Raw genomic sequence first — 25,841 nt, 5'->3', positions numbered from 1 at the left:
AAAATCTCTTTGGATGACAATGTGTCTATTCGCCTGAGGAAAAGGACAATAAGACCTCTACCGCCCACTCATGGTGATTCTTTCATGGATGCCTCCAAGAAGCAGAAACTAAGGATCATGGGTAGGGTTCAGAGAGAGAAAGGGGCGTAAATATGTGGTAGAACATTGAGTGATTTACATATATACGCTAAAATTGTTTTTTTTTTTTTTTGGGCAGACCGACCCGGACCTGTTTTTTCATAAGGAGTTATATTTTAAAGGTGTTAATTGAGGGTGTCAACCGTAGGAATAGATACTACGATGCGGTAACGGGGTGTGGGGATGTTAACTTAGAAAATGTTATGTTTATAAAGAAGGTGAGTCAACTTGCCTTTCTCTATTTTTTCCAAATTTCCTTTTGGTCTAAGGATGGAATCTTCGGTCTGAATTTTTTTGTATTTTTTATTTTGTTTTTTGTTAGTAGGGCTGTGACCCAAGTTTTAGGGTAGTGCCCTTCTAACAAAAAAACTAAAAGCAAAAAAAAAATTAAAATTTTGGTCCGAGGATTTCCTCGGACCGTAAAGTAATTTTAGAAACATAAAAAAAAGTTGATTGACCAACCCTATCTGTAATTTTCACCTATAAATAGAACAATTTGTATTTTAGGAAACATTTTAAGGTATGTACATAAATCACTCTAAGAAAAATAATCATATAGAGATACAAAAGAGATAAAAAGAGTATACTTTGTCCCAAAGAGAGAGATATATATTTTCTACACGAAGGTAGATAGATGTATCTTGTAGATTTTTTTCTCATACGAGATAAGAGAGTGTGAGATAAGATAATATTCAAAAGGGTATGGTTTCTATTACGTTGCAACTTTAAACAATCCAATTAACACGCACATTCAAATTTTATCATAATATGTAATGTTGGTGTAAAAAAGAATTAGGATTATCTTAAAATCTATTTTCATATTTGATAATAAAATTTTAAACTTCAAAAATAGTTAAAATCAAGTAGATCTATAAACATATGAAAATCTTGAATATGGACGGTTTAGATAATGTGTTGCAAGATACACTAATTTTAGGACTCAAAAATTTTTTCTTTTTTTTTTCATATTCATACATATCGATGTCGAGATAATCAATTAGAGTGATTTTCAACATTAAAACAACATTTTCCAATAGGGTATTTAGAGGCATATGTAATTCTAAAATCACTCTAATTGATTTTATATAAGCTTTTTCCTACTAAAAAAGGATACGATAAATAAATAGAGAGAGAAGGAGAGATAACAACACGTGGATAAGTAAAAATAATTGCATGGCTAGATAGGCTGGAAAAGAGAGAGTAGGGATGGATTAAAGGATAACAATCCTTATGAGAATAAAGCATTCTTATTTGTTTTCTTATGATAGGTTTTGTTAACGTATTCTTGCACATGAAGTATTTTTTTTAATATAGTCAACGTTGCTTGGACACCCAGTGCCCTACTTTATAATACAAAATTTTTGATATTTTTGTTGCCGCATACTAGTATAATAGATATTTTTAGAAGAAACTAATAGCATTTTATTAAAGAAAAAGTTTATATAAGGATGCTACCTTATAATGTAGAATTACGGATGCCTTCAAAAATCAATCAGAAAATGTAGTTTTAATGTTGAAAAACCCTTTGATTGATCATCTCGACATTGAGATGTATGACTATGAAAAATAAAAAGATTTTAAATCTCAAAAATAGTGCATTTTACAATATATTATCTACACTGTCCATTTTCAAGATTTTCATATGTTTATAAATCTACTTGATTTTAACCATTTTTTAAATTTAAAATTTTATAATTAGATATAAAAATAGATTTTAAGATAATCCTAAGAACATTTTACATCAAAATTATATACCATGATAAAATTTGAAGGTGCACCTTACCTCTATACCTACGGATGCGTCAGTATGCAAACTGCACCCTTTTATTAATATTTAAAAATCAATTAATGTTTCATGTGACTGATGTCACAACTCTATAGATGATGCTATTATCTATTACTTAATAAATATATTTCTTTCTATTAAGAAATTATACTTTATCTTGATTAATTATCTAAAATATCATTAGATAAAAAAGTTACTACATTGTAGATATGAGGGTATCAAGTGTCGAAAAATACTAAGCGCATGAAGGAAATACTACATGTGTAGGAGTGCCCAAACAAAACTCTAATATAGGGTATTTTTCTTTGGAAAAAGTTTATAGAGCTGAGGCTCTCAAAAATTTCACTATAAGAGGTTGTTTTGATGCCCAAATGTCCTCAAATTGATGATCTCGACATCATGATACATGGAGATAAAAAAAAATGGATTTCAAGTTTTGAAAATAGTGCATATTGTAACACATTTTTGGACTGCCAATTTTCAAGTTTCATATATCTGCTTGATCTACACTATTTTTTAAGCTTTAAATTTTATAATTAAATATGAAAATATATTTTAAGGCTATCACAACTATTTCCAGTATTGAAACCACATTTCTCGACATTATTTGAAGGTGCACTTACTTTGATAGCTTATAGCCTCGGCTCTATACAGACCATATCCTTTTTCTTTTAGTGTTAAAAAATGAGTTCACCATGTAACTTTTTGAGGGGGGCATTAGATAGTGTTCCTTCCTTTTGTTTTTATATTTTTTTCATCGCTTACAATTTGAAAAAAAAAAAAAAAAAGTAAAAAATTTGCATTTTGAATATTTACTTCTTTTTTTTTTTTGGAGATCCAAGAGAATGGACGATTTCAATTGCCTCATATCAGAGGGTAAAAAAAGGGAAAAAAAAAGGGAAAAATATCTAAAATATGTGGAATTCATGCACTCATCAAATTTATGTGAAATATGAGGCATCTCTTGTTTCTTATTTCTCTCAAGGGCCCTTAATTTTTTCTTTTTATATATAGAAGTACACACTAGCTATTTCATCAAGATAATGAAAATATTACAAAGAACAAGTCTAAAAAATAAAAAGAAGAAAAAAAAAAAAAAAGAAGGAAGAGACAAGGCTAAAACCAGCCAGGGCCTAAGCATTGCAGCTTTAGCAAGACAATCAACAACATTATTAAGGTCTCTCTTAACATGAACAAAGGGGATCTGCATTGCAACTTAAGCAAGACAATCAACAACATTATTAAGGTCTCTCTTAACATGAACAAAGGAGATCTTATGTGATTTCAATGCCAGAATGATAGCATCCATAACTTCACAAAGGTGCCACGACATAAGGTCCGGCTGAATGTACCATTTGATGACATTCGCAGAATCTCCTTCAATAATCACTTTAAAATGATCATGGGCCAAACGCTCCACTCCCATTTTAAGTACCCAAAGCTCCGCCTCATTAATCTCACATGAATGCAATCTGCCTCGGTAGGACCAAATAGTCAATTCTGAGCTATCATGAAGAAGCCCACATACCCGCTAACATTTCGACGAACACGTTCGTCAAAATTAAGCTTAACCCAGCCACCAGAGGTTTTAATCAGGAGCAGTTGAGACGCCTGCGAGGATTTTTCAAGAAGACAATCTCTCGAAAATTAGGGAAGAGAAGGTCCTTGGGAAATGAAAACAACAAGAACACTGCGAAAGCCCACATGATAAACAATCGCCTGATAGAATCGATAAGGGAAAACAGGTTTTTGGATCATCCCTCGGAAGTCCACAAATTTCTTTCTTTCCAAAGATTCCAAAGAGCAGCAACAGCCACCATTCTCGATAAAGCGATACCCAGAGAGGAGAAAGGTGGGGTTCAAACTATTGCATTAGGCCAGATAAGCTCTTCAGGGGAGGAATTTGCTAGCACGAGATTGTGTTAAGCCAATCTCAAAGGCTTGCTGTAAAAGGGCACCACAAGAAAAGAAAATCGATAGACTCTTCAGTACTTTTGCAATATAAGTAGACCCTTGGCAAACATAAACCCAATCACCTTAACCTGTCTCTAGTTAGCGACCGCTTGTAACCAAGCAGCCACATGAAGTATTTCACCCTGCTTGGTGCTTTACACCTCTAAAATTTTGCCAAATGGATGTAGCTCTGAATGAAGTGATCTCTAAAGAGCACATCTTACAAAGACAAAACAGAAAAGGAGCCACCAAATTCCAAGGACTATATAATTATATCGGGTTTTCTAAGCAAAAAGCAGAAATTGTATAAAGAAGTCAATAAAGAGGTGTAGTTGTCTGCCACCCCTTGTTTAACTCTTCGCATATTTAGCATCACATTCCATATAGGATTCTCTCTATCCAAAGAGATAAAATTGGCCGCCACCTCTTGTTTTTGAACAGACCTAGAATAGACATCAGGGTAAAGAAGTTTAAGGGGATAGTCCCCTAGCCATTTGGCGTGCCAAAATCTAGTGGCTCTTCCATCTCCCACAAACATTCTAGTGTAAGAAAGGAAAAAATTGCGAAGCTGACTGATGCCCTGCCACATTGGTGAAATAGCAGAGGGTCTATAACAGTGTCTCGTAATGAAGCCATTAGGATCACGACCATACTTCCAAAAGATAACCTGGGCCAAAAGTTGATCTTGTTGGGTAGCTAGCCACTACTACGATTTAGTTAGCAAAGCTTCATTAACTTCCTTTATTCTACGAATTCCCAAAATTCCTTTCTTGAGTGGAAGGCAAACCGAGTTCCATTTGATGAGATGGAACGTCCTTTTTTGCTGGGTGCCGCTCCACAGGAAATTTCCCATCATCTATTCAATCTTTTGAATGACCGCGCTCGGGACCTAAAACAAGGACAGATAATAGATTGGAAGATTAGAAAAAGTAGCTCTGACAAGGATCGTTATCCTACAAAGCTTAAAAATCTAGACTTTCAGCTATCCAACTTATGTTGAGCTCTCTGGATGAATGAGTCCCACATAGCTGCCCGACCATCGAGAAGTAGCAAACCCAAATACTTGGTGGGAAATTGATCAACTTCATAATTCAACCAAGGCGCCCACTGAAGAACTTCAAAGCCTTCACAGATTATACCACTAATATGATATTTACTCATATTAATGCGCACCCCGAATGCCAGTTCATAAATCTTTAGAAAAGTCCATACATTTTGAACATTCTTCGTGGATCCTTCGAGCAACATCAAAGTGTCGTCCGCGTACTGAACATGGCTTAAAACCAAGCCATTTGGCTATACCATTAATCCGTAGATAAGGTTAGCATCTACCGACCCTTGGAGCATTTTGCTAAAGGCTTTAGCCATGAGTGTAAATAAGAAAGGGGAAAGCGGGTTGCCTTAATGCAGCCCACGATAAGCTTTGAGGAAGCCATGTGCTTTATTTTTTATAATAATTGAAAAATGTGCTGAGGATAGGCACTCAGTTATCCATTTCCTCCATCGATTGCCAAACCCCATGAGCTTCATAATAGAGTCTAAAAAATCCTACTCAACACGATTGTAGGCTTTTTCGAAATCCAGTTTCAGGAGAATGCCTTTAGATGACGAAGAGGACATGAAATGAATAGTCTCTTGGACAAGGAGAATATCATCCATAATAAATTTGTCTTTAATAAAAGCAGTTTGAGGCCCTTCAACCACCTCATTAAGAACCACACGTAGTTAGTTCGTTAGCAATTTAGCAAAAATCTTGTAGCAAGCAAAAAGCAAACTAATGGGTCTAACATCCTGAAGAGATAGAATAGATTACTTCTTCGGGATCAGAGAGACAAAAGTGGAATTCATAGCTCTGCAAACAATATTATCTTAGTAGAATTGATTAATCCAGATGAGGATATCTTCTTTGACCACATCCTAGAAATCTTAGAAAAAAGTGATAGCAAAACCATTAGGGCCTGGCGCCTTATCCCTAGGAAGGTCGAAAAGAGCCTTTTGGTGTCATCCTCCGCAAAAGGAACGTCTAAACTTACGAAGGTATCATGATTTCACATCAGATGGTTATAAACAATTGTGACCTCCTTATAGCAAAGGTAAAAAACCTCATTGAGGATTAATGTAGCACACTATTTATATGGTGCTTGTACCGTAATATACTACCTCTGCAATCATTTGTGAAGAAAAGCAACATTTGATGAATAATTTATGGGCAGATAGATATTGTTTTTCTGAAGAAATTGAAGGTTTACCAAACCATGATGTGATGCTGAAACGAATCAATAATAGACGGTTGTTTTCCCAAACTACTCTAAATAATTAGGATAATTTAAATAAGAGAGCTACCAAATGCCATCCCTGCAGAAAATACATAAGAAATTCACCAGCTTAGAGAAGCAAGACTGTGTATAACTTGCCTTTATGCCCTGCATTGACAAAGGTAGTTTGTGTTTTTATTTTTTATTTTTTTGTACGTCGTTCATGTCTTTGAAGTAAGGCCCAATGGCTGTCCACCATTTCAGCCATAGGGATAATAAAATTATCATGTCTATTGAATGATGTAATAGTTTCGTACGCCATTGTTAAGAAAAACAATTAACCTGATTTATAGGCAAACCTGTAACAGTTTTGTACGGCACCGTTAAGAAAAACAATTAATCTCATTTATAGGCAAACCTGACGATAGTGGGTTTTGTCCATAGCGACCAAACAAAAAAAATGGATATTGTTTTGATTGTTTAAGAGTTTCATTTTCATGAGGATAATGTTTCTATTTATAGAAAAAAATTAATGCCTCACCTCAAATCCTCATATGAAAAGCACTTTTCACAAAGAAAATATCCATGATGGCTCTAGAATCAATTTCCAACACCGACAATAAAAATTGCAACTCAAAAAATTGTAAAGATCTTGTATATCTATAAACACTTATTTTTAGGGCAAAATGGATGGTCTAGATAATTTATTGTAATATACATTATTTTTAGAGCTTGAAATCCTAAATGTTTTCCACAACCATAATGTTCAAGCCAAGATGACCGATGTAAATGTTTTCCAATGCTTGAATTGCAATTTTTTATGAGTTACGAGATGAAGTTTACTTATTTTGATGGGGTTGCAGTTCTATCAAATCATTTTCCTTTTCATAATTGCCCTTCGACTTGTGGAGATTAAGGCTGGCAATGGGCCGGGCTTCGCCAGCCTAGCTCTTGTCCTCATAGGGTCGGCCCAAACCCAGATTGTGCCAAATAGGCCCTCGTCTAGGCCCCATTTTGGCCCCGTTATAATGGGTTGGGCCAAATATAATAAAAGCAATACTAAGAGAAAGAACAAGTCAGGTCGCTGAAGTGAGGAGGCCCTATCTTGACCCTGGTCTAGGCCCGTTCTGCCCTACTCTCTGCCGCAAGTTTAGACGTTCCTTAGGTGTGTTACAAAGTTCGAGAAATTTTTTTTTGAACTTTATGCTTCGTCAATAGAATAAATGTAACCATCCAATTTCACATCTAATGGTCACAATTAATTGTGACCACCTTGTACTAAAGGTAAATGATCTCATTATATACTTTTCCAACATTAAATGCTGAGATTGATGGTTGTCTCTGCTCAAGCAGACACTAACAAACTTGAACAAAGAATCATTCATCTCAACCATTGATCAAATACAACAAAATTTGATGCAACATTTAGCAAGTTGTTCTTCATGCTGCAAGGTTCATGTCACACTTTTACATGTCTTTTTCTTTTGTTTGACAATATACACTTCCACATGTCATACAATATGTCTTTTAATCCCAATTTAAACTTGGGTGAGCATATTCCTCAATTATCTCATGAGAAAAGTTATTAATGAAGATGACACCGACAATGGGCCATAAAAAGATGTATCTTATCACATTGACCAAAAATTTGAGTTTAATTACATGAGTACAGTCAACAAATCATTTGTGGTCTACACACACTTGATGAGTTTTTAGTTGTTTTTGAGATATATACAAAGTAGCCCACTTGAAAAGAAAAATAATATGCATGCCATATCTTCAAGGGGATGACTAAAGTAAGTGTACCCTATTTATTCAACTTCTCTTGTAAAATAAAGGTTGGAATTCGGTGAATGATAAAGCTGTTCCCCTATCGGACACTTACCGGACCCACAATGCAATGAGATGCATTTGGCCAGGTTTCTAGCCCTATTAATTTGAGTCCACTCTATCTTGTTAGGTTTTTAAATAAATAAATAAGAATGAGTTTTGTATACGGTTGCAAATTTAAACAATCAAAGCACGACACACCTCCAAACTTTTTCATAATATGTCACTTTAGTGTCGATAATTCTTAGGATGGCCCGAGAGTTTATTTTTATCTCTAATTATAATATTTAAAACTTTTAAAACAGTTCAAATCAAGCAGATCTATAAACGCATGAAAATGTTGAAAATAGATAGTCCAGATAATGTATGTATTAATTTTGGGACTTAAAATCTTCTTTCTTTCCATATCAAGGATGACAAGGTGATCAATTAAATGGTTTTCCAATGCCAAAACAACATTTTTCGGTAGATTTTTTAAGTGCATATTAATTCTACAATATAAGATATCAATCGTATATAAATTTTTTACAATAAATAAACAAGGAAAATATTTGTGTCGAAATGTCTTTTTTTTTTTTTTTTTTTGCCTGTTTTTTCATGCCACAAGGTTTTGTATCATGCTTAAATTGTAAGAGACATTGGAGCACAAGTACGGAATGGTTGGATGAATAAGAGCAAATTTGCTCGTCTTTGAAATCTAAATAGGATTGTTGATGACCTCTAGGTAAGGGTGGCAACTGGCCCGGCCATTGTTTCCATAGGGCTGACCTACATCCGGTTAGTCCTGGCAAAAAAAAATGAAACAAAATAAAAGTAGAAAAAGAGGGCCCGGCCGAACCGGGCTGTCACTAGCCCTAGCCCGGCCCCCGGGCCATAGTTTGTGGCCCAAGCCTGAATTGTTTTAAGGCCGAGTCAACCGGGATAGGCCGCGCTGTTGAGCCCATTGCCAGCACTACCTCTAAGTGCCCAAGAAAGGAGTATTCATGGCTTATTCCTTCCTTAATTTGGAGAAAATTTGAAGTTGTTTCGGATTTGGCCCAATGATGAAAGGACCAGAATAGTGTTCTTTTTGGTAAGTTAGAACTGAAGCGATCATTGATGGTAAAACTCATGAAGGAAAACACCCTTCCAACACTTCTATTTTGGGGACTGCTTCATCATTTTAAAAATTATCTACTAGGTGAGTGTTTATTTTTTGTACAAGGAACTCACAGTTATTCTTAGGCAGACATTAAATATTAAATTGGATGATTTGAGGTGTGTTACGAAGTTCGAAAAAAAAATTTGAACTTTAAATCTAGCCCAATGTACTTTTACAACCAACCGATTTGAAATTTAATGGATCAAAAAAATTATGACCTCCTTATACTAAAAAATAAATGTTCTATTTATATGTTTTTCCTTAAAATTTAGCTCTCTTTAACATGCTCTCCCCATTTTCCTTAACTAAATGAATGGAGATGGGACAGGAGGGCACTGTTTCGACCCTCCTAATATGAGGAATGGAAGTTTCCCTTTATTATAAGTTAACTTCTTCAACTAATACAATCACGAATCCAATTGCTTCACACGTGCTGAAATTTAGTATTAAAAAATAATTTATTTCCAGAAGTACAAAAATCAACAAAAATATTGATAGGGAATAATGATTGATGGTGTTCAAATTAATCCTTTGAAAAGCTCCTCCTAATGATTTAATAGAAGTAAAATTAACAGCTCAAAGGAAATGATTAGATCCTTTGTTTTTGTGCGTGTAATTCATGTAGAAGTTAAACTTGGTAAGTGATGCCGCAATCATCAACACCTAGTCAATCAAGCCAAGCAAATGAAGTGCAGCTCTACAGTCTTGGATGCAGCCACACAGAAGCACCAAATACATTTCCAAATTCAAAAGACTAGTTCCATGGTTTTTTTTTTCTTTATGGAAAATTGTTTCATGCAGGCTGGAACGCATTTCTACATATGCGGTCCAAAAAGTGTAAAGCATCCATATTTAAGATGGATGCAAGTAGGTGTTCCATCTAAAAAACATTGGAAACTAACGGTCCAAATGTTTTCTTACTAAAATTATTATTTGTAGTTTTTGAAATTTATTTATTTTTTCATATCCAAGATCTCCATATTATAGATTACATGTCTTTACAAACCAAGCCTTAAAATCCATCTCAAAAATAGATTTATTAAGAGGCCCGCATTTTTACATATGCAGGCTTGGCCGCATAGAAACCAGGTCCATTCTTTATTGTAGGTTCAGCTAATTCAATCCTTGGAAGCTATGATACCGTCCCTTATGCCCTAACCACTAAGCCAAGGGCTCTCCCAGCTTGGAACTCTCTCTCCTCCCAATCAAAACGAAAAACAAAATAAAATCCTTATTCCTCCTAAAACCACTAAGGTATTTGGGATTGAGGAAAAGATTGTGGTACTTATTTACAAGAACAAATGAGACATAGAGAATTATGCGAACTATTGAAGGATCAAACTTATGAGTTACACTATAAAGTTGTGGGGAGAGAGGAATTGAATGACTAAGGCAAGCTACTCAACTATGAAGTCAAGAAGCCATGGAAGGAAGGCAGGAAGGCGAGCAAGCCAGTACAGAGACCTCAGGGCAAGCAAGCCGGTACAGAGACCTCCGGTTTCAGAGCTAGCACCGGAGAAAGCAGCCAAGCAGCAAGGCCAACCAGCAAGGAAGGAAGGAAGTTCCTAAATCAAGTATTATTCTTGAAGTATCAGAGTTGAGCAGAGCAATAGCATCAGAGCTAGCTTGGCCACGTGTGTATCAGAAAATCAATTCGGTTTTATGCCAGAGAGGTCAACAATCGAGACTATTTTTCTACTTAGGCAAACTGATTGAGAAATTTAGGACAGAAAAAAAATCATCTACATGGTCTTTATTGATCTAGAGAATGCTTATGATAGAATATATTGAGATTTGATTTGATGGATATTGGAAAAGAAAGAAATTTCCAGATATTACATTGATGTGATGAGAGATATGTTCGAGGGAGCGCTAACTAGTGTATGCACAATTAGTGGAGAGACGGGTGAGTTTTCAATGACAACAGGTCTACATCAGGGATCAACATTGAGCCCATATCTTTGTCTTAGTTATAAACAACTTAACTTGGCACCTACACTATGAGGTGTTATGGTGCATGTTGGTCGCATGTAATAGTTTTGATCGATGAGACCCGAAATAGCATTCACACAAAGTTAAAACTTTGAAAAGATGCTCTAGAATCTAAAAGTTTTAAAATTAGCCGGATTAAGATAGAGTATATGAAATGCAAGTTTAGTAATAACAAGAGTAGATATGAGGTAGCTAAAATTGGCAGCCAAGAAATATCAAAACGAATGCACTTGCCATATCTTGGATCGATAATCCAAGAAAAGTGAGAGATTGAAAAATATTTTGCACATAAAATTAAAGCTAGGTAGGCAGGGTGGAGATGTACAATCGAAATTTCATGTGATCGCCACATACCAATGACGTTGAATGGCAAATTCTATAGGACAGTTGTGAGAGCAACTTTGCTTTATGGGCCAAGATGTTAGACGGTCAAAAAACAACATACCCATAAAATGAGTGTAGCGGAAATGAAGATGTTGAGATAGATGAGTGATAAGTCAAGAAAGGATAGATTTTGAAATGAATACATTCAAGAGAATTTAAATGTGACACCAATAGATAATACAATAAAAAAAAATAGACTTAAGTGGGTTGGTCATGTCTAACATAAATCCAATACAGCAGCTATTAAGATATGTGAGTTAGTTTAAACGGAAGGCTAAAAAAAAAGGCCAAAAATCGATCCAAAAAGACATAGTTGAAAGCAGTGAGAAAAAATATGGAGACTTATAACCTCAATGAGAGTATGACCCGTAATAAGGCATAATGATACTATGAAACCATTTACTACTGGCACAAAGAGATCACAATCATTTGTATCTATTAGATGTAAATCCCATATATCAATGTGTCACAACATTCCAAAAAAAAATTTATACTCAATCAATGACACCAAATTTCACATCCAATAGTCTTTAATAATCCCAACCTCCTTGTATAAAAAATGAATGGTCCCACCGTACGCATTTCTAAGAAATACCTTTGAAACATATTTTTGACAAGGAACAATACCTTGCATCTTCTAGAAATATTCACCAAACCCTTGAACAATTGACAATTCCCCGGAGGCCAAACACCCAAACTAGTTTCCATTCGCTTTTGGGCGTGCGTGCATGCGAGATAGAGAGATTATTTGTTCAACACAAGAGACAAAGGTAAACAAACTTTGTATTTGTGTTAAGAAAAATTCTTACAACATGGAAGTGAACTAACTTCCAAGTAAATTTCAGCCGCATGGGGCAAAGAATACATATGTAAAACAAAAACCAACTATTCTCCAGACTCCTATGTATACCAAGCCCAACAGACAAGGCCACCTCAGAGGAATCACAATTACACAAATTATGAAATCAAAACCCTGCCCTTCCCAAGTAAAAAAAAAACGAACGAAAGAAAAGAACAACTAAATTCTGAGCAGTAACACCAAAGAAAAAGAACCTATGAAACAAAACATCTCCATCTCAAACTGCACAGTTAACTACTCCTTAAAAATCTGACACCGACTATCTTCATTCATAATACACCTGGCTCACTCCCCACAAAATCTCCAAAAAAACCGATCACAAGAGAAGAAAAAGAAGGCCTACTTTGAGCCCTTTGCAGACTTGGAACCAATCTTGCTAATTACCTGTGTCTTAGGATCTATGGGTATGCTTCCCACTGTTAGAACCCCTGAAGAATGATCAAACCCATTAACATTTACTGGGATAGAACCCACAGTAAAAACACTAGGCCCATCAAGACTTGCTTCCAAATTATCTTTCGCTGTAGCATTATTCAATTTTAGGACCCTTTCTTTTTCTGATTCATCATTTCTCTTTCGGAGGTCAGGGCCAATAGAGATGGAGCCAACCTTCAATATAGAAGTGATATCATCCGTAGTATGTGCTGTCAGCGAATGCTCCTCTGGTTTTGGGGTTTTTTTCAGGTCACTAGGCTCAAGAAGCTGAGGCATCAGACACCCATCTTGTTGGTAATGTTTGGCCAGGAGCCTTGACTTCTTTTCCTGCAAGACCCTCTGGCGATCTTCGTAATACTTGAAATCATCCAGTATGGAAGTTTTCGATGCATAATTCTTGAAGATAGCCAGCATCTCAATACCCTGAGGAAATCTTATCTGCATGGAGGATTAGGTTAATTCCATCATAGGAATATTTATCTCAATAGTTGCAAGTTAGAATGTGGGAAAGCAAAGACATACAACATAAAATAAAATTGCCCAAGGAGTTAAACTTAGAAGGAAATATGTCTATTGAACTAGGACAAATGACTCTCAAGCTGTTAATAATATGATGAATGGTAATTCAGAACCCAATGAGGAATTGCAACAATTAAAAGAAGGGATTATCGCTAAAACTTGAAATCATTACAAAGCATTATTTGATTTTCCATGGAAAACGTTGAAAAACCTTAAGAGCCAAGCACATGTGCACCAACATTCACCAAGAAGTTCACAAAACTTTTGTGATTTGAAGTTTAAAAACCCAAATACTAAAGGTGTTGGACTATTGTCTAATGCTGCCTCAATAGAGTATCGCTCTTGCTCCAGTACCTCATAGAAGCAGATAAAAGTTGGCCGTTGCTCTTCACTCTAAAAACATGGTTTCGGTCTAGCGCATGCACATGTACACAGCAAAATTTGTTGCAATATAAGAATCAGTTTGTACACCAAGTTATAATAATTTTTTTGAATAATGTGATATGACAAATGGAATAGGAAACATGAACAGTAGGAAACAACTAGCTAATGGCGTGTGTTGCGCAATGCACCAGCTGAGAAATATGAAAAATAATTTTTAAAAGGGTGTTTCTAGCGTTAACACCCCTAAAATTCCCATGTGTTACGTTTAGCAATGGGTATGAACTCCTCATTTACTTTATATGCCCCTTCTTTTAGTTCAGATATGTGGAAAATAAAAAGTCTCTTCGTCACTTTTGTCTCAAACCCTCCGGTATTCTCTGCAACCAACTCCTCTTGCCCTCTGTAGCCCCATTCCCCTCTCTCTCTCCTCCATCGAAAGCTCATGAATACCAACTCAATTCTCTCTTTCTATCACTTTCTCCCTCTTCCCATAAATGTCCCTTTCTATTTCTTCAAATCGACCCACCGCACAACCCCACTCCAACTCTTCCTCTTCCTCGAATCATCAAGCACGCTACTAGCAGGACTCCTGAGCAGCCATTCAAAGCACCTCCTTGTTTTTCTTCTCCTAGAGAGAAGAGAGAGAGAAGGGACCCTACTGTTCAGAATCCCTGGAAATCAAGTCCAGTTTTAGATGAAAGTAGATATGGACTGGGGGATGAAGAAATTGTCTTGTATATACTAAAGGGTAAGGAAGCAGGCCATCGAGAGAGGGAGTTAGAAGGGGCAATCATGTCGCTCCAATTTAGTATGTTTTCTTATCATAAATTAAACTTGAGTTTAAGCAAGTAATCCAGTAGATTCAAGCAAATTTTGCATAGCGAACTCATTCACAACATCTGAATCTCGTTCTTTACTGTGAAATCATAGTGAATTTGCTGCACTAAATTTACAGTGACTACAAAATGAGTTCCAATAAATTCAAGCTTCGGAGTGAACATAACTACAATATCCGCATCCTATTTAGTAAATTGAAGCAAATTTGTTGCAGTGAATGCAACAATGGCCGAATCCCATTCTTCACGGTAAATTCACTGTGAATTTGCGACAGTAAATTTACAGAGTATAAAAGAACCCAACACATTCAAGTAAAATGGTGATGAAGAGGGAGAGAGAGAGAGAGAGAGTACTTGGTTTTTTGATGAACCTTCATGGTAGGGTTTCCAAACCTTTAAAAGCAAGAAATAATCTGGGAAGAGAAAGATGGGCTCGAACCTGCTTTAGGGTTTTGAATCTCTGCTTTAGGGTTTCAAAGAAGGTTTGAAGAATGAAGAGAGTGACAGTTGACATCAAGCCATTAATTCTATTAGTCCTCTCTCTCTCTCTTTCTCTCTCTCTCTCTCTCTCAAAACCTGCATCTTCTTTTTCAAAAAAAATTAAATAAATAAATTTTTGACATAAATACCCTTCCTCACTATATAGACAAGGGAACACAAAGGTACAACTGAGGTAAATGAGGAGTTCACACCCATTGCTAAACGCAACACATGGGAATTTGAGGGGTGTTAACATTAGAAAAACCCTTTTTTAAAATATTTAACTGGAATGAAACATCAATATGATATATTTTACATCTTGATTTACTTTTAAGTAATCCAGTGGTACTTTTATAGTTCAATTTACAATTTCTTGTTTATTATATTCGGAATTATTTCATAATTCCTCAATTTACAATTTCTTGTTCATTATATTCAGAATTATTTCATAATTCCTAACATAGACACCTATTATATTAATATAGGTATCTATTTCTAGTGATAACTCTTTGTGTTAATAATTTAAATCTATACAGTTAACTTTGAGGTGTCAAAAGACAAAAATGCATACGGGTGCTTAGTACCAAATTATACAAAGAATGGCAAGCATTTGAGTGAGGCTGTACAAAAAATGGCGGCTTAGATGGAGTGTCTAAAGTTGGGTGACTAAGTGGGTACTGCAAATCAATCCTCTGGTTAGGCAATCAGCAATTGAGTTTGCTTTTCACCAAGTGTGTCTAAAGAAAACCGAGAGACCATGGCACTATTTGAAATTTTGCTCAGAGGTTCTTGAAGCTCCACGGGCTGGAGCGTACTTATTGCGCCAGGAAATGATGTTTTGAAGTATCCTTCAATGATGACTATTGAACCCAGTCTCTATTGGATGCCTGTATGCCAACCAGCAAAGCTTTACATTTGGCAAATGAGACATTTGATGTACCAGCAGGTCCGGAATAGGTTACTAAGAACTCACTAGTATCAATTCTGAAGACTCCACAATGCCAGCTGAGCCTGGGTTCCCAATGGGACTGCCATTGAAATTCAGTTTGATCGCTCCTTGTTCGGGTGGCAGCCACAAGGATGATCCTGGGGGTGTATGTCATGTGGATACAGCGATCTATTGCTGCTAAGGTATCTGAATTTTTTTTCACTAGAGTGTTTCAAAGGTAATTGTTGACCTAATGCTATGAAGGTGGTGATTTGGGAATGTGAAAACTGACTAAGATTTGTTGACAATTCCACTCTAGCTAGATTGACCAAACAGTACCTAGTATGGTCAGGCACCAGATCAAAGTGGTAGGAGCAGGAAGAAGTGTAGTATGAAGAGGCTTTTGTCTGATTGCAGGGGGGTAAGAGTATCCAAACAGTTGGAGGAGGATCAAACTTCAGACCTTAAATGCCAGATTGCAGTGGATGAAAAGGTGAGCAACGATTTCCTCTTTCGTGTTGCACATAATGCATCTGGTTGGCCAGTTGAATACCTTTCCACTTACAGTGAATGAAGATCAGGTTTGTTTGATATGGCTAGCCAATTGAATGCTCAGACTTGGAGCAGGGGAGATGTAAAACCTATGAACAGTGCCTAGATCTAGATCGGCAGAGGTAAGGACTTTGTAGAAGGCCACAGACAAAGTACCATTTGGGTCTGGGGACCAAGTATCTTGTCTTGGCTCAACAGCTCAATCACAGACAAGAGTTATGTGGTTTTGTTGCCGTTTAGGTCTTAGTGGAGGGTGTTCAAACTAGCTGACCACCTAGGTGTGTGCCATATGCATCAATCATGGCATCCTTATCCAAACCAGGTTGAATAGGTTTTAGTGGAGGGTGTTCAAACTAGCTGGCCACCTAGGTGTGTGCCATATGCATCAATCATGGCATCCTTGTCCAAACCAGGTTGAATAGATCCTTGTCCAAACCAGGTTGAATAGGTTTGGGAAAGAAAGTTTGAGAGGTAGGTGACCTCCCACCATGTCCCTTCGAAGTTTGAGGCAGTCTCCTGATTTAGGCAGGAAACATGCATGGACAGAGGAATGTCTATGCACCTGGCTGATGGCCTTTCAAGCCCCTATAGCCCTCATTTTGGTTGTCTTTTCAGCAGACAGCTGGAGTGGTATTGTATCATACCTGTGCCTAATGACCGACCACTAAAGGTGATCTTGGTAGATGGAAAAGTGCCACCACCACTTTTTGGAAAGAGTGCCAAGAGGCCCAAAACCCCTGATCTCTTAGTTTTCCATATTATATCCCACTTTATTAGGTAGAATTTGTGAGTTTCATCCAAGCTAGTTGCGCATCAGGCTTTCCAACTTGTGGATTGTATTCTCCAGCATTCAAAAGAGAAACATCTAGAAGACCGGAATACTCAAAATAGTTTAGAATGATGCGACAGCCAGAGATAGATAGAGCCATTTCCATGATGCCAATTGCCACTCAACTGTTTCCACAACACACACACACACACATACACACACATACACACAAATACATACATACACATACACACATACATTCACACACACATATATACATACACACACACATATACATACACACACACACATACATGCAAACATACACACATACGTACACACATACACACATATGTACATACATACATACGAGATCCGCATATTGAAGATGGGAGATGGTAGGTCCATTGTGTGAGGTGGAGAAATCCTTGAGCAATCCATGATTGTAGAGATTATCGATGGACCTCTAGTCATCCCTGACAATGTTGAAGAGGAAAGACAGTGGTCTCATTGCCTAAACCTAGGCGAAGATGGGAAGAAACCTGTCAGGCTTCCATGGATAAGGATTAAAACATCTGCAGAGGATAAACACCATGACAGCCAAGCACTCCACTTTCCTTGAAATCCCATCTAGGATAGGATACAATCAAGTAGGTCCAATTGATGTGGTTGTAAGCCTCTTCCAAATACAATTTGCAGATGATGCCTGGAACTTTGAATTAGAATCTCTTGTCAATGCAATTGTGTGCATTGATCGCCCCATCAAGGGTCTTCCGGACTTGTAGGACAGCGCCTTGAAAAGGGCAGATAAATTAACCCAGAACCTGGTGCATGGGGCACACCAGGACCTTTGCGAGGATTATATAGGAGCCATTGATCAAACTTATTGGCCCGCAATGAAACAAAAAAGGGGGCCACCTTCCACATAAGTTGCCTCCCCACCCAGCCTAACGGGCCCGGATGCGCCACCTAGGCATATGATGCTCTTTATGGCCAGCCTGGCCCTGGGCCGATGCCCAGATCTCGTCCTTGTCCAAGGAACAAAAAACGCCCTCGGCAAGGGCTAGTTTTCACCTTTTCTCCTTTTTGAAGGAAAAGGACCGGGGGAGGGAGGGTCTTTAAGATTAAATATTTGACAAGTTTGAGAAATCATCTCTAGCTTTAGTTATTTTCATTAGATTCATTGTGAACCACAAAGACAAGTTCTAAGGGGAACATTAGGGTGATTTAGAGGTTCGTAGTCATCTAAAACTTTGAACATCAAAGATAGGGTAACAAAGGTTATTTTTATTCCAAATGTCTTCCAAGGGTTCTAACTTCTAAACTTCTAATAGGAGTGGGGAACCAGGATTAAATATGGGTTTAACTTCGGATTTTTCCATTTTAGAAAGTATATGGACTATGAAGATTGGAGCTATGAATTATGGAGTATGGTATGGACTTATGGTCGTTCTCTTGTATTTAAGTTGTTTAGTACTTTGTCTTTATGGATTTTTTATTTTTTTGAGAAAGGTTAACATTGTAATTAAATGGTAAGAATACATTTGGCTATAACCTAAAGACGGCACTCCCACAAGTTGGGTGCTCAGACAAACAGAAGTAGTAAGAAAAGTAGAAAGAGGGAGAGATAAAAAGTGGGAAAAGAATAAAAAGATCTACAACAATAGAAGTGATCGGAGTTCAACAAACTCCCAAAAAAGTTCTGTATCCAGGTTTTGCTTTCAACAGGCGAGACTGTGTTGGTGCGAGCTAAGCGATCGACATTCTGACTTGCTTCCTTTGCTAGGAGAGGGAGCAGCTTGTATTATGGGGATGTGGAGGCAAGATAGAGAATAAACAGAGATATTGTGGAACAAAATGGGAGCTCCATCTACTAGTAAGGGGCTATCCAGCAGGCCTTCCACACCTGAAGAGCCTTTGAAACTGATAGGGGTTGTAATTTTTCCCCATTATCCGAATTCTATATTTCCCAAAATTGTCCGTCACCTCTGTTTCCTCTCTATCTTGGTCAATCCCTAAAAGATCATTGCACCTCTTTTCCAGCTGTCGAGGGAGGAGCCTCCAAAAGCGAGATGTTGTCTGAGGTCGGCTATCAAGAGGTGGCAGAAGTATGAAGAGAAGAAGAGAGGAGAGGAGAGAACTGGGAGAGATAAGAGAGGCAGAAGCAGCCTCAGTTGTGAGATGCAATCTCTGGTCAACTGTTAGAGAAGAGAAGGGAAGAAGGGATAGAAGAGACAAGAGGAGAGAATAGAAGAAAGGAGACAGGGTGGAGAGAGAGTACTCAAAGCAAGAAGAAAGGGGAAATAGAAAGCAAGCAGAGGACAGAAAAGGTGTACTGAGAGAGAGTTAGCTGCTAGCAGCAGCGAGATGCAATCTCTGGTCAGCTGTTAGAGAAGAGAAAAGAAGAAGGGATAGAAGAGACGAGAGGGGAGAAGAGGGGAAAGGAGAAACGGAGGAGAGAGAGTACAGAGAGTAGTCAAAGCAAGAAGAAAAGAGAAATAGAGAGAATGCTGTGGAGAGAGAAGGTGCCCCAAGAGAGAAGTAGCTGCTATCAGCGCTAAAGATTTGAAGTATGGGCAGCAAAAAGAGATGGGTTGGGAAGAGGGGTTGAATTGGTAAGAGGTGTGTTATGTTGAAGGGCTTTGGTGTATTTGGATATAGAGAGAACTGAGGTCTGGGTATAGAAAGGGAGGTAAAGTAGGTTGGTTGGAAAGAGGACAGAAAGATGGTCACAAAGAGAGGGTTTAGATAAAGAAGAGAAAAATAGGTTTGAGTGGGGGTATGGGTGAAGAAATGCTTACCTAGTCAAGGGATCTTTTATGGGATCATGGGTATCATTTCATATATTGTTTTGAAATTCAGGCACATATAAATGCATATATTCGGTGAGAAAACGTAACACATAAGCACACACACAAACATATCTTTTGATTACAATTTTGAAATGTCATCAATTATTTCAATGTGTTTCTCAGCGTTTCAGGCACATATAAACGCATTTGTACTTGATTAGAAGATATATTAATACATAAATTTACAAAAATGACACATGCATGCACACGCACAAACACGTATATGCATACCTTTCCATCTAGGGCGCCTTGAGAAACCTAGATGCCTGCCTAGCACATAGGTGCCCAAGCCCCCCGGGCCACTAGGCTCACCTAGCATTTGTTTCAATCTGTAGGCCCAAAATCTTTGATTTCCTTGCTCCTAACTTGAAACCACGACAATGAATGTCGCTTCATTACCTTGTTTATGATGCCCCTGTTGTGGAAATCAGTGAGCTACTTGATGACATCCGGACTAAGGGAATTTGGAAATTGGTGAAAAATAATAGCAGGGAAGCCGTCAGGGCCCGCAGGCTTGTAACAACCTAGTTCAGCAATGGTTTTGGGCATGTTTAATGAAATGTCTCTCTCAGTTTCTCACCAAGATGAACTATCCTCAAGATCATTTGAAAAATAATATTGACATTTTGCTCTAGTGATGTCGCCTGCAGAGAAGAGGTTTTTGAAGAAATTGGTGATTACCAGAACGATGTCATTCTGGTCATCTTATGCTTGTCTGCTCTCTTGGATTCGAAGATTGAATCGCTTCTCCTCCTGCAATTTGTTCTTTGGTGGAAGAACGCCGTGTTCCTGTAACCCTTGTTCAGCCATTTGATTCCTAATCTCTAGTACAGGAAGTTCCCTCCTGATTTAGGATGTTTTCTGGCACCATCTGGCAGAGACCCTTCTAGCTCGTTCCTCTCATTAGAGGTCATTGGACTCCTCAAGCAAATCAAGTTCCTTTATTTCTGAAAAGAAAGAACGCTTTCTTGAGAAGCAGGATGACCAAGTGGTCTTGGTTCCAAGCATTTAATTTTGGTTTCACCAATTGCAACTTCTAGCATGGCCAAAACCTTACCTCAAAGGAAGAGAGACATCTAGATATCAGGGTGTGAAGATTTTTGTCCTCCAGCTAATCAACTCAAGTCTGAAAAGAAGAGGGCACACTTGGGCTGGTTGGATATCAAGGAGAATAGGGCTGCGATCAAAGATGGGTCAGACCATCCGAGTAAATTTCTAATGTAGACTCCCTGGAAAGCGCTTACCAAGCAGTCCAGCTTTGAGAGAATGGGGGAGACAAAATGGTTTGACCCAGGGGGTGGCAATTAGTATCTGTGGACCCGAGACCCAACGGGTAGACCCAACCCAAGACCAGGTATGGGTCCAAGATTTGGACCCAGCGATCGAGTCCAGGTCCAAATCTTGGGCCCAAACAGCAGTTGGGTCCAGGCCCAGGCGACCCGGATCCAACCGGAATTTTATAAACTTCTTTTAAATATATGTAGTTATATTTATAACATTTAAATAATGCATATATATATATATATATATATATATATATATATATATATATTTATAGTTATAACATTTAAATAAGGGTTTTGTATAGAGACAGGGCTCTAAACAATCAAAGTTAAGCACACCTTCAAATACTGTCGAGAAATGTGGCTTCAACACTAGCAATCTTTGTGATAGCCTTAAAATATATTTTCATATTTGACTATAAAATTTAAAGCTTCAAAAATAGTGTAGATCAAGCAGATCTATGAAAATCTTGAAAATTGACGGTCCAAAAATGCATTACAAGATGCACTATTTTCAAAACTAGAAACCCATTTGTTCACATGTCCATCCATCTTGATGTCGAGATGATCAATTTGAGGATATTTGGGCATCAAAAGAACCTCTTCCAATGAAATTTTTCAGGTGCACTCTAAGTTGATTGTTTAGAGCCTCGGCTCTATATAAACTTTTTCCTTTAAATAATGCATATAAATTTAACATATTTATGAAATATGTGTTTAATCCCTACTGTTATTCTTTTATAATATGACCGTTGGGATTAATCCTATTATAACTAGCTTTACTCTCTTTAATAACGGTGGGCACTAATCCTCTCATAACTAACTTTACTCTCTCTCTCTCTCTCTCTCTCTCTCTCTCTCTCTTTGTTTTTTATTTTTTGGTCAAGTCCGGGTCCCCAATAAATATTTTGGGTCCAGGTCCCACTAGTATATTTTCAGGTCGCGTCCGGATCCGATCCTGACCCATCACCACCCCGAGTTTGACCAGGTGAAGGAAGCACCATTGAGGGGTAGGTCCATGAGGTTATATCTGAAGAGGAAGGACGAGAAATTTGCCATATTGGCAGTGATTCAACCCCTTTGTTTCTCTCAAAGGACTAGCAAGTGACAATGAAGTCACTTTGGGCACGCTAAGGGAGAGGACAGAGAGTTTGGATCTGATCCAGTTCCACCCAGTAGAGGTCTCTGATATGTAGCCTGTTGGGGCTGTAGAAGGCAGTGAAACCCATTTGAGAACATCAGGAAGTGCGGGAACAAAGGACCAATATGAGATGCAACTAGAGTGAGAACAGTGGGGTCCCTGGGAATCCAAAGCCATCAAAAGCAGCCGGAGTTAAAAGGATTGAACAGACCACAACTCTTCTGCCACAACACAAAGTTTCTGTTTTGGTTCTTACAACAATGAGAGTATCAGATTGGTATTCATGGGAGTTGCTGCGAATGGAATCTCTTTTCACAAAGTCACCCAAAATCCAGATGTTCCAAGCTAATATTTTTGTATGTGGTTGAGAAGAGTACCTTAGAATATGGGCAACACTTAGATATGAGAGGGTAGGGGTTGGGATGTTTGTTTGTGTTTGGGGGGTTGGGTGGTTTTATGATTCCCCAATTTTGGCTTGGTTAGATTAGAAATGAATCCACAAGCCAACTCTTGAACTCCCTGTCACCTCTCCCTTTTCCTTTGGCCCTTTGTTGAAGTTTGGGAGGCCTTGGGTGGCACAGGCTCTGACAGCATCGGTGATGTTGTTGATGTAGCCTTCATGGACTAGACCTATATCATCTGAATCAGTATTGCCTTTTCCATTGAAATCCTTTTAATTTCTTTGGAGTCCACGAAAGGTAGGATTCTGCGTCCAAAGATGGAAAGAAGTCCTCTACATTAGAAAAGGTATTAGCTAAAGTTTGGGGGCTCTAGAGGCAGGGAAACCTCCACAGTATTTTGAGGTTCCCAAGGAAGGGTGCCCAAGGTCAAGGGATTAGGAGAACGAGAGGAGAAAAGGAACGATACCAAAGGAGAGAAACGAGTAGCAACATGGGATGAGGATGTGGACTGCAAGTGTTTGATGCATCTTTCTTCTCGAAAAAGGGAAAGGTAGAATGGTTGAAAGAGCCCTTTTCTGGGCCAGGGGTCTGTGTTTTGGTGGATGCTAAGAGGCAAGCCTTGCGAATTTTTTTTGGACAGCAAAGGAAATGAAAGACTAGAGGGAATTGCTCGTGACAGAGAACCAGATGATTGGAGGAAGTCAAAGTTGAAAAGTAGGAGCGAGTAGAAACTAGATTGCAAGAGTAGAGAAGGGTGAGTTTTTGTTGAATGGAAAGATAGGAGAAGCAAGATGGGAGGGGTTTTAAGGGGTTGCAGACTTGGAGAGGGGAGGCATGCAAGCATTAAGGTGATGAGGGTTAAGGGAATTAGATGGGGTAAAGGCCAGATACAGTTTTTGGAGATTGAATTGAATGGATATGGAGACTTGCTTGGGCAATCTATTAGATGGGGCCAGTTGAAGAGTCATATGGTGGTATTTGGTTGATAGTAAAGGATAAGAGGCTTTTTTTTCTGTTCTTTTTTCCCTTACCGGGGAGAAGGAAGGGGGGTATCGGTGGGTCAGTGGAGGTTGTACGAACTTTAGGGCCAGCAGTTGAGTAACAGCGATTGAGTGGCTTCGGCAAACATTTGAGTGCTTTCTAGAGGGGTAACAAATGGAATGCTGAATGTATGGGTACCGTGGCCCTTTCGTGTCTAGAACTGTGGGGGATAGGTGCAAGGGCGAGGAAGTGAGTGGGAAAGGTGTTTTGGCTTCATGGAGGCAACTGGCGGGTACATGCCCTACCAAGACATGGAGGCTTGTTAGGTTTGATACAAGAGGCTCGAAGGCATCCATTGGATATGGTAAGGCTTGAATGGACAATTGATGGTAAACAAACCAAATGGGATTTTAATAAATTTGAATTCAAATTTGGATTTGTATTCAATTTTGAATTTGAATTTGAATTTGGACCAGCTGGAGTCTCACCAGCTAATGGGGCACTTGTTGTTTGAGGTAGTGAGTAATAGGTTATGGTTGTTCGCCATTCATGAATTCTTGTTCAGGTAGTTCATACCATCCATATAGTGTTTTCACCTAAGATTACAGTTGTTCCATGTTTCAGCAATAGCATATTGTTCCATCGAGCTACAGTCCAAAATCTGAATAAACGATTGTTTCCACAACTCTACCACCCAATCAATTCCACTTAATCCCTATTTCATTGCCACAAATTGTTTCTCTCCGTCTAAGCAATGGGAAATCTTTCTCCTGTTATATGAATCAAATGTTTCATTTCATCCAAGAAAAGCCATCTCTTTCTCAACAATGTCTTTGTCATTTGATCCAATAGAATTCCGCTAAATAGGAACAGATTTTATAAATAATGATAACTCTCAAATGGCATATTTGAATGGAAAGATCCATTGGATAATGAACTATTGGAGCTAAGACATCTCTGGCAATGAATCAACAATTTGAAGCATGGCTCGGAGACTATGTTATCAGAGCAGTTCCAATTTTAGGTTATGGTTTGGGCGTTTGACTCGTTGTTCAATAGTGGTTTGTTGGTATCTTTAGAGACAAAATTGCTGATATCATGGTACTAATCAATTGGAGTTTGATTTTGTCACTAGTGGCACTCGGCAGCCTAGAAACTACTCCAAGACAATAAATTCCTAAAAGCACAATTTTTGAAGATGACTTTATTTGGATTCATGAAAATAAGTCACCACTCCAATCAAAAGTGAATGTGGAATTATGAGATAAATGAGCCTCAGTAATCCAACTCTCTCGCTTCCAAGGTAAACCAACCCATCTCAGAGCCTCATGATTATCTTGTTAAATTTCCTACAAAAAAATTCCCACTATTAACAACCTCCAAAAAATATATTGTAGAACTTGTTAATAGATACACTAGTTGCTTTCAAGACTTTGAAACTCACGGACATCTTTCCCCACAAATCTATGGACCCATTATTTGATACGCTTTCTAAATTTCACGCCTCTTATTCTCCTATATCCTAAATAATACCCTTGATGCCTTTATGTCAAGGCTTCAGGTCTTTTTAAGAAATAGAAGTTGCACAGTGGTAGCTAACGCTTTAGGATCTTTATGTAAACAAACTGATACCAAATAGCGAAGCACTCACTAACGATCTGTAACGATTCATTGCAAAGTTCAATTGTCGAACTCTAGGAGTTATAGGGCCCATTGCCCCACATAGGGGAATATAGAACCACAATCATCATCATCATCATAGCCTTTTCCCATTTAATTGCGGTCAGCTACACAAATCCTAGTCCGCCATTTGGTTCTATTAAACGCCATACCCTCAGTGAGGCCATAAGATCCCATATCTTTCCAAACTACTTCCAACCACATCCTTTTGGGCCTACCCCTTGTCCTTTTAAGTCCTTCTACTTGAACTAAGTCGCATCTC

General features: G+C 38.0%; 1 protein-coding gene across 5 annotated transcripts in view; it reads right to left on the bottom strand.

Moving 5' to 3' along the window:
• Positions 1-12,246: 12,246 nt before the first annotated feature.
• Positions 12,247-25,841, bottom strand: part of LOC18430483 (YTH domain-containing protein ECT4) — a 33,076-nt gene continuing 19,481 nt past the window's right edge. For all 5 annotated transcript variants that reach the window (XM_011623706.3, XM_088860272.1, XM_020665028.2 and 2 more), the window contains one exon: positions 12,247-13,211. In XM_011623706.3, the coding sequence (XP_011622008.1) occupies positions 12,678-13,211 (534 nt within the window). In that variant the 3' untranslated portion in view covers positions 12,247-12,677. The remainder of the gene's footprint in view (positions 13,212-25,841) is intronic.

Source organism: Amborella trichopoda, chromosome 3, assembly GCF_054954075.1.
Source record: "Amborella trichopoda isolate Santa Cruz 75 chromosome 3, AtrichopodaSantaCruz75HAP2 v2.0, whole genome shotgun sequence".
Lineage (NCBI taxonomy): Eukaryota > Viridiplantae > Streptophyta > Magnoliopsida > Amborellales > Amborellaceae > Amborella > Amborella trichopoda.
The sequence above is the reverse complement of the archived record's forward strand: the minus strand, read 5'-3'. Positions and strand labels throughout refer to the sequence as shown.